At 34.7% G+C, this 9,079-nt stretch overlaps 1 protein-coding gene across 1 annotated transcript in view; it reads right to left on the bottom strand.

Annotated features, from left to right (window-relative positions):
- Positions 1–3,644, bottom strand: part of LOC111365634 — a 4,196-nt gene extending 552 nt beyond the window's left edge. The window contains exons 1-4 of the mRNA XM_022986175.1: positions 3,517–3,644; positions 2,953–3,034; positions 1,523–2,853; positions 1,360–1,418 (exon numbers count right to left, since the gene is read on the bottom strand). Of these exons, the coding sequence (XP_022841943.1) occupies positions 1,360–1,418; positions 1,523–2,853; positions 2,953–3,034; positions 3,517–3,644 (1,600 nt within the window). The remainder of the gene's footprint in view (positions 1–1,359; positions 1,419–1,522; positions 2,854–2,952; positions 3,035–3,516) is intronic.
- Between the last annotated feature and the right edge of the window lie 5,435 nt (positions 3,645–9,079).

The raw sequence follows: 9,079 nt of genomic DNA on the forward strand, positions 1-9,079 counted from the left end.
TTGAAAAATAATTAGGGTTTGAAGATGGTAGATGGTATTGGGGTGGATATGTAAAATAATTTTGTTTTTGCAATATTATTATTAATATTTATAATAATATATTATTATCTGATTTTTGTATAAAAAAACGTCAAATTTGATTTTTGAAGTTGAATCTTAAAAATTCTAGTTGGGCGTGATTTCCACTTTTCATTTTTTCTGGTCCAAGACAAAATTATCCTAGAATATCATCATAGATTATTGATGAGTGCATTCCATTATAGCGGAAATATTCCCCCACGGCACACCCAAAAATGGGGCCAAAAATTGCGGAGGAGCATAGAAAAAATTACAACCCCACCTTAGCTAAACCTTATTGCCAAAATGTGTAAATAATGAAACTCATTTAGGTAGAATCCGAGAGTAATACTCAACGATACAATAAAAAAAAAAATTTGCCTGGGTAAATAATCATAATACAGGAACACATGGGTTTATAGACATAAAGTTAAGGAATGTGGGGACGTCCCCAATCCATGATTCAAAAGAGGGCCCAAAGATGATTAAAGAGAGTCGACAATCTAGACATCTCTAATTCATGTGAATGAATGATTTAGGAAACCACGTCTGTCATGATTTTGTTGTCTCCCTATTTCTAAAGAAACCCCCAAATTAGTTACACACAAGATCCCACTCTTGCCCCCATTCATTATTCGTATGCTTAGAGATGTTCAGTATATAGTCATTGATATGACCGAGTCATATGATAGTCAAAAGTCTCACAAAACTGACTGAGGAGCCTTGAAGAGTTCAAATGAAGAAACTTTTAAGTATTTTATTTTATCTACAACTCTACTTCTAGAATAAATATAATGCTCCTCTTTCAGTTTTCTGTGAGAAGAATTTTCTAAATTGCATTTGTTTTCTCCATATTGTTCAGTAATAAACATTGTTCCTCTGCGATTGACCTTTTTTGTTCTTTTTTACTTTAAATCTTGTTTTCGTGGTGTGATCTTGTTTACTTCAATATTGTTATTAAATCTTATTCTTTACAATTCGTTGGAATCAACAAATTGTTTTCGAGCTTCCTCTCCCAACAAAAAGTTCTATATTTTTCTTATTGAAATTGTCAAGTACGGTATGGTTCGAAATTTAATCATGTCACTCTATTGGGATAACCAAATATCACTTCGTTTCCAAAAAAAAAAAAAAAAAAAAAAAAAAAACATTTTTCCTTGGTTTCTTATCGCATAAATTAGTATATGAACATTCTATAATTTCTCAATGGATAATGCTACAACAACAAAAGGCCCGACAGATGGCTTGACATAACACACACAAGCACATGGGGTCAGAATCTTTTATTCAAGTGGGACCCACAGCAGTGTGAGGGGCGGTCACCGCTTCTAGCAAGCTTCTTCCGGCAGTTCAGCAAAATCCTTTCACAATAGTTCACTAAAGCAAACTTTGGTAAGATCATTCACTTACTCTTTAACTCCTCTGTTTAAGTACACTGCATAACTGCATTTTCTGACTTACTAACCTGGTTTCCAAGCCCTCTGCTCTCAAGCCTCGCCTTTGGATTCCTCGCCTCCATTCAATACGACCTTGCATACCTCGAACTATGTGTGGATTCCTAGGATCAGGTTGGCACCGGTGACCAACCAAACTGCGGCCGCAAACTGCCCCTTCACCGGAAACTCTATCTTGAGAAATAGAAGATACATTGGACGACGATGCATTTAAAAGCTTTGCATTCCCATCGTTAAAGCTTCTCCAAAGCTTGAGCGGGGGCGGACCTTTTTTCTTCGGTTTCTTTGATAAAGCCGAGGAAGTGGACTTGCCATGATGTTTAAAATGGTCATCTTCTGGTTTACCACTGGAAATGTACTTACACCCATTATTGTCATTTGCTGATTGCTCGAACTCCTCAAGATTGTAACTCGAATTCTGATCTTCAGCTTGGATCATAGTCTCCTTGTCACTTGAATGCATATTAGTGGTGCTTCTTGTAACACGCGAAGAATGACTGGTAGGACTACGACCAATGCAACGGTCCATTTCCCGTCCTTTCTCTACGTTAACTCTTGAACCCTCAACGATTGTGTGTATGTAATCTGGTTTTGGAGGCGTATGTGAGAATTCGTTTGTGCTTTGGAGTTCAATCTGGCTCTTCTTGGTCATATGACTCATATCTGTATTTACATTTGTCGATCTCAAGAATGTCTGGAGCTCTGCTATAATATTACTCATTGCAGAATATTTCTCCTCCAAAATCAGCTTTGCATTGACTAACGTCACCTGGACACGTTCTTCGTGCCAAGCCTCGACCATTTGCAGCATATTTTTCTCTTCTTCCACCTTCTCTAGGACTCGTCCGAGTTCTCTCTTCAACGCTACAATTTCAGCCTTTTCCTTCTCAATTTCTTTAGCTAGCTCAGTACATACATCCTGCAAAAACACTTTCGCCTTTTTCTCTCTCTCGTAATTCTGCACGAATTGCTTGGCCGATTTCTTGGAATCAGCAAGATTGCTAAGAAGTTTGGACTTAAGAATATCCACCTTTTGAAATTTTCTTCTTTCCATTATTGTGCTTTCCTTTAAGTGCTTGATTATTGCACTCATCTTTTGATGCTCTCGTCTAATCCATGAAGCCCTTTCTTCATCCAGCTTCCTCGTGAAGCTTTCGAGTTTCATCCTAGAAAACATTCGCTTTGCTTCAAGCTCTTTTATTCGATTTCGAGCTTCAACCAATTCAACTTGCAAAGCAGAAGCAACTGAGAAAGTTGCAATCTGTACTTTCGAGTAGCCACATTCCCACTTTGTTGTAGCTCCTTCCGTTGCATGATTAGGGGTTTCCATTGAAGAATTCAGCTGGATTAATGAATTAGAGAGAGAGTTTAGAAACTTCAATCTTGGTGATTTGAACCGGAGGGAAAAGGTGTCACATTATTAACATAAATTAATTACTACCTCGGACCCCTTGAAACAATCAAAGCAAAAAACCCAGAAACAATATAGAAGAGAAGATTCCTCATTCATCACTGTATTCTGACTAAATTATAGAAAAAGAAAATTTAAACTTGATGAACAGCAGCTTGGTGATGTAATAATCATGGAGGAGGGTCCCTTTGGGGAAGGAGTAAAAGCCATGTGGGAACTTGGGAATCAACAAGGGCACAACCTGCGATTTACCTCCACTAGTCACTGAGGGGCCGGGGGCTAGAGGTCCAGGATTTAGTCCAGCTAAGCTGGGACACCTGGGTTATCAAAAAAAAAAAAATAAATAAATAAATAAATGAACCCAACACCTTTATTTATAAATAAACTCTTGTCAGGGAAGTTGGCATCAATAGCTAAGATTTACTTGATCCAAGGGCCTTAATTAGTTGCAAGTTGCCATCCACCTTCTTTGATCACATGATAGCTAAATTGAAATTTGTTATCTTGCAAGTTGTCATGTTGTAAGGTGCTTGCCCCTTTCTAATTCTATGCTAGTTGGCATGTCATTTTCAATGAAGTGGCAAATCTACCCACCTCCCCCTCCGGCCAACATCATTGTTTCCCTTCCGCCGCCGGCGTAGACTCCGGTAACACGTCAACTTATCCCCACCTGACCGTGAATTTGGAGAAAGAATCGACTCAGTACCATCTGAAACCTTCATTCTTCGCCAAAAATCTGAGTTTCCATTACTGTCTGTAAAATGAAAGAACTCGGCTTTTTTGAATTTGAATGTGTACAAAAATATACATACACAAACACGTCCAGATGTGCTATATGCGATTTGTTTTGGAGTTTCGGGAAATTTGTCGAGGTGATGCACCGATGCAATTTTCCCTCCGAACAGGAGTTTATGGATGACAGTGTTGCCTGTGCGAGACAGGTGCTTTGATTTGTTGTCTTATATAGTATGTACACAGAATTTCATGCACAATCTTAGGTTCACTGCCGTAAAAAATTTGCGGGTCAAGTCACCAACATTATGGTATATGTTTAATTTGATCACTAAATTTTCTTTTTATTTCGACTTATCGTCAATATTTCAATTTTGCAGGTTAAGTCTAAGTACTTCGTCTCTCTTCTTTTGTTAAAATTTTGAATGATTGTATAGCTCACAAAATTGATGGCATAGCAAAATGGCAAAAATGTGTTTCAAAAATAGGATATAGATTTGAACTGCCTGCTACTTCAATAGGGGGCGCCACATGGACTCCCTTTTTTTGGCCGGGATTTGATCCTGGCCAAACAGGTTTTTCTTATAGATTTTGCGAGCTACCTCATGATAAATGGGAAAAGGGTTTTATTATCCAAAGTGAACCAATATTACACGTTTGGTGGATCTGGGGCGCTCTTTTTTTGGTTGAGATTTGACTCTGGCCAAATAGGTTTTTCTTATAGATTTTGCGAGCTACCTCATGATAAATGGGAAAAGGGTTTTATTATCCAAAGTGAACCAATATTACACGTTTGGTGGATCTGGGGCGCTCTTTTTTTGGTCGAGATTTGACTCTGGCCAAATAGGTTTTTCTTATAGATTTTGCGAGCTACCTCATGATAAATGGGAAAAGGGTTTTATTATCCAAAGTGAACCAATATTACACGTTTGGTGGATCTGGGGCGCTCTTTTTTTGGTCGAGATTTGACTCTGGCCAAACAGGTTTTTCTTATAGATTTTGTGAGCTACTTCATGATAAATGGAAAAAGGGTTTTATTATTCAAAGTGAACCAATATTACACGTCTGGTGGATCATGGTTACTATTTTTAAATCCAAATTTACTCCCAAGTTTTTTGGGTAAATATTTTCCCTTTCTGGGTTGGGCAAAAATTGTAGTTTCTTACGATACAAATTTATGGGCATCATGTGCTGGAAATAGGGGGCGACAAATCGTTTGGTGCAAATAAATTGTATTCCTAATCATTTTTATTACCCAACAACCGGTCACACCTAAACTACAATAAAACTATTTAAAATAAATAAATAAATAAATAAGAAACCAATGCACGTCGGCCAATCGGTAGTCCCTTTCTTGCTCAAATGAAGTGCTTGTCAAATGCATTTTTTATTCACATATTTCTGAGAATTTTTATCCTTATTTTAATTTAAACACTTCCAAACAAGCATGAGCAGAGGTGGATATAAAGGGGATTAGGTTGGGCTATAGTCTGGTCCAGTCCCCAGCCCATGTCTAGGACTAGACAAAACTTTCGAATTGAATTGGACCCGATTTGAATTGAACTGAATCGAGCGGTTATTCTTAAGTTTAATACCCGAACATGTATTTGAATCGAGAGTCGATGAGTTTGATTCGATTCTCGATTTTAGATAAAAAAATCGAATAAAAATCGAATCTCCCTAATTTTTTAAGTTTATTTATTTTAAATATGTCAAATTATTTTATTTTTTTCTAAATAATTTTGCTAACTAATTAATGTAGCTCAAACCCAAAAATATGATTTTCCTATTTTTAATTTTCGGTCCAAGTCCAATTTAATCAAATTGACCTAAATTTTACCCAAATATGTTATTTTACAATAATTTCGTTCCTATCATTTTGAAGAAATTGAATTGAAGTTCCACTGCGTCTCTCTTAATTATTGTGAGCTCGCTATCTTCCTCTTCCTATGATTTTAACAATCAAATCTATGAAGAATTTAGCAAAAAGAGACGCGAAAGATGTATAAGATTGGACTATATTATTTTATAAGAACTAAAACTGAACATGTCATTAATTAAATTAATGTAACTTTGTAAATATAAAAAATTTTAATTATAGTACAGAATTCGGGAACCGAACCGAACTAAACTAAATCCAAATGGCTCCATAATTAAATTTGAATCCGACTATTCCACTTATTAAATACTCGAAAATTTCAGATCCGATTTAGTTCTAAAGAAAACCGAAACGGACTATGTCCATGTCCACGTTCATTTTTTTCCTCTCTTTTTGGTTATTTTAAATTATTTTAATGGTTTTTGTCTTTATTAGTAATCAATTGTAGAGTAATTATTGTGTTTATATTTTAATTTTTTAATTGAAAATTATAAAGAAAATCATTGTATTTGTATGATTGTGCAATCAAATTATAGATAACTAATATTAAAAAGTAATAAAATATCGGGAATTATATTTTGGCAATCCTTATTTACCAAGTGTGAATAATATTAAATTATTAATATGGATATGGATATTCAAAGGGTGAATGTATGTGGACTATGAAGAAAATGAATTAATGTGCTTGGACAGGGCCACATGTGCCCTGGCCATAAAGCATATCTCAAAGAAAATTGTGGAGTTCGTTTTTTCAATATTTGTCTTTGATTTGAAGTAATTATATATAATAAAAACGACAATTAAAATTGTAGAATTCCTTTTTTTCAATGTTTGTCTTTTATTTGAAGTAATTACATATAATATAAAAAATCAACAATTAGGAATTTGTAAAATTTTATTATTAAATTTTTTGATATATTTATAATATTGCTACTTGCTTAATCAATTGCATTTTTATTCTCGACATTTGAAAGCCTTCATTTCATATTAATTTTTTTAATAATATTTAGATTCATGCCCCCTTACTTTACAGCATATTTAATAAGTACTTCACTTGCTCCCACGTCACTAGTTTTTCATTTATTTGATGATTACTATGGATAATTGTTTACATTTAAATGAATTTATTGAATTATTGTGCATTGCCGACTCTTTTGTATGTAAATTTTACTAATTGATTTCTTAAATTTCAATATCTTTAACAAAAATCCTAAATCTTCGCATGATCGGTATGAGGTATTCTAAACAAGGCAACTCTACCAAGAGTATGAAAATACTATTTGCCAAACAAAAAATTGGTATAGAAATACTAATAATTAAAATACAAATAATTAATTGATTGCTTGATTGTAATTTTAATCCCTTCGCTGACAGAATAAGTCATTGAAAAAATTATAAAGGAGCAGTCAGTTTGTAAAGTAAACTCGTGCTGGACGCAAATATCCATCGTGCAGCATGGGTTGACATGTGCCTCTCGAGGCATAGTTTAGTGGTACAAAGGACATGAGTGAGGTTATTCCACGTCTTGCTGGTAGTCGCAGTGTGATGATTCGATTTCTGAGATATGGAATTAGACTCATTGTAGGCGCAGTGTACATGCAGCTCTTGTTCTCTGACTTGTTGGAGTATATCCTGCGATTTACCTTCCTCACAAAATTCCAAGGGTGGGATGATGGAGCCCTTCAATGTTAGGGATCAACTTTTTTAGCATGAGTTGACATGAACTCTAATACCAAAATTGTTGAGTTTAAAAAGAAAATTGATTTTATTAACAGAATGGACTTGCACAATTTAGATTCACACATCAAGAACGTTAATCAATATAATAATATTAAACACATCTAACACTCTTGAAAACGCACGCCTCACTGCTCTCTCTCTCTCATCACTCCACTTTTACTTTTTCTTCTTCTCACTCTTTCTCAATTTCTCTGCTCACAATTTCTTTTCTTTGCATCTCTCTTTACACTACTAATACATGTTATGTTGCCTATCTGTTTCTGTGTTTCACCTCAAACACAATTGAGCATAGATACATATAGGAGTAAATGGCGGTAAAGAAAGAAACTCTAGAATGGCAGTGGATATTTAAATTAATGTATGTAATATTCTAGATCCTTCTTCTCTTTGCTGCAATTGCATTCTCTAGATTGTTCGTTGCTTTCTTCAAGAATTGAATAATTATGGTGTTCAAAAACTTTTTGCCTTTTTTTTTTTTTAATTTTATAATTTAGGTGTCTAAATTTCGCCTAACTAATTCTGAGGAGTGACGACCTTCTTCCCTAATTCACAAAATAGATAAATTTGGATACGATCATAGCTTATACACACTTGAGCCAGATATTCGGGATGTGGTTCTTTTCCCTGTAGGCATCCATTTACGACGTGCGACATGACCACCGGAGAGGCGACAAAGTGCACCATAACTTTGCCTTCACAGGAAAACTACCTTCCAATATAAATGTTGCCTTCTAGCTGTCGCGGGGATTCGAACCTCCGATACTCAGTAGAGAACCCTTCTGTTTTACCACTATGCTATGCCCGTGGAGGGGCAATTTTCTGCCTTTTCTTGCAACAATTGCTTATGGATTAAAAAAATTTGGAGCCTTCATATCAAGTAGGTGATGAAATATTCAATTCTCCACTTCAGCATCAATTTTTCATTTTAATTCTTTTCTTCTCATTATTCTCAATTGTGCTCAGAACTCTTTAAATTTTGAAGTATTGAGTCCTTTCGTTAAACATGTCTGTAAATTGTTCTTCAACGTTACATGTTTCAAGTTATCTCATCTCCTCTTCAAGCACATTTTATTCTAACGAAATGATAGTGCACTTTGACGTACATAGTTCTTGTATGGCACACTAGATTTTTTACTATACGAAAAACTGATTGGTTATCGTAATATAATTCTACTGCATATCTTACTAGTTGATTTAGATCATTCATCAACTATCTTAGTCATGTACTTTCTTGGGCTACCATCGCTGTTGCTCTATATTTCGGCTCTGCTGTTGACAAAAACACGGTTTGTTATCTCTTACTATACCATGATACTACAGTTGACTCAGGATTGAACGCATACCTTGTTCGCTAAAAGTGTATGTCGCAGGTACATATGTCGCGTTCAAGTAATAAAGTGAACTTTACAAATCGGAGATGTCGATCTCTCTAGAAATGTATACTTTCGATTACACAACTCTAATTAATTTAATTCTAACAATAAAAAGAAATACACAATAAAGATTTGATTATTTAAAAATAAGAAAAATTAACTAAAAATCTAAGAAATAAGAAAAATATAAACACTTGGGAATTTTAGAGAAAAACGTGATTGAGATTCATGGGTTCGCTTAACCTTCGCTTAATTAATTTCTCCACAAGTCAATTAACAAATTACTCAGTTATGACGTTAGATCCAATCTTCCAATTTTAGTTAATTACTTCTTTCAAATAAGATTAACCCTAATTGATTGGTTTAACCCACTATATCTTCATGTCAAGTAATACCAAACAACTGCATTAAATCATTGTGAAAATAATTCAAT

This window comes from Olea europaea, chromosome 17, assembly GCF_002742605.1.
Source record: "Olea europaea var. sylvestris chromosome 17, O_europaea_v1, whole genome shotgun sequence".
Classification (NCBI taxonomy): Eukaryota; Viridiplantae; Streptophyta; class Magnoliopsida; order Lamiales; family Oleaceae; genus Olea; species Olea europaea.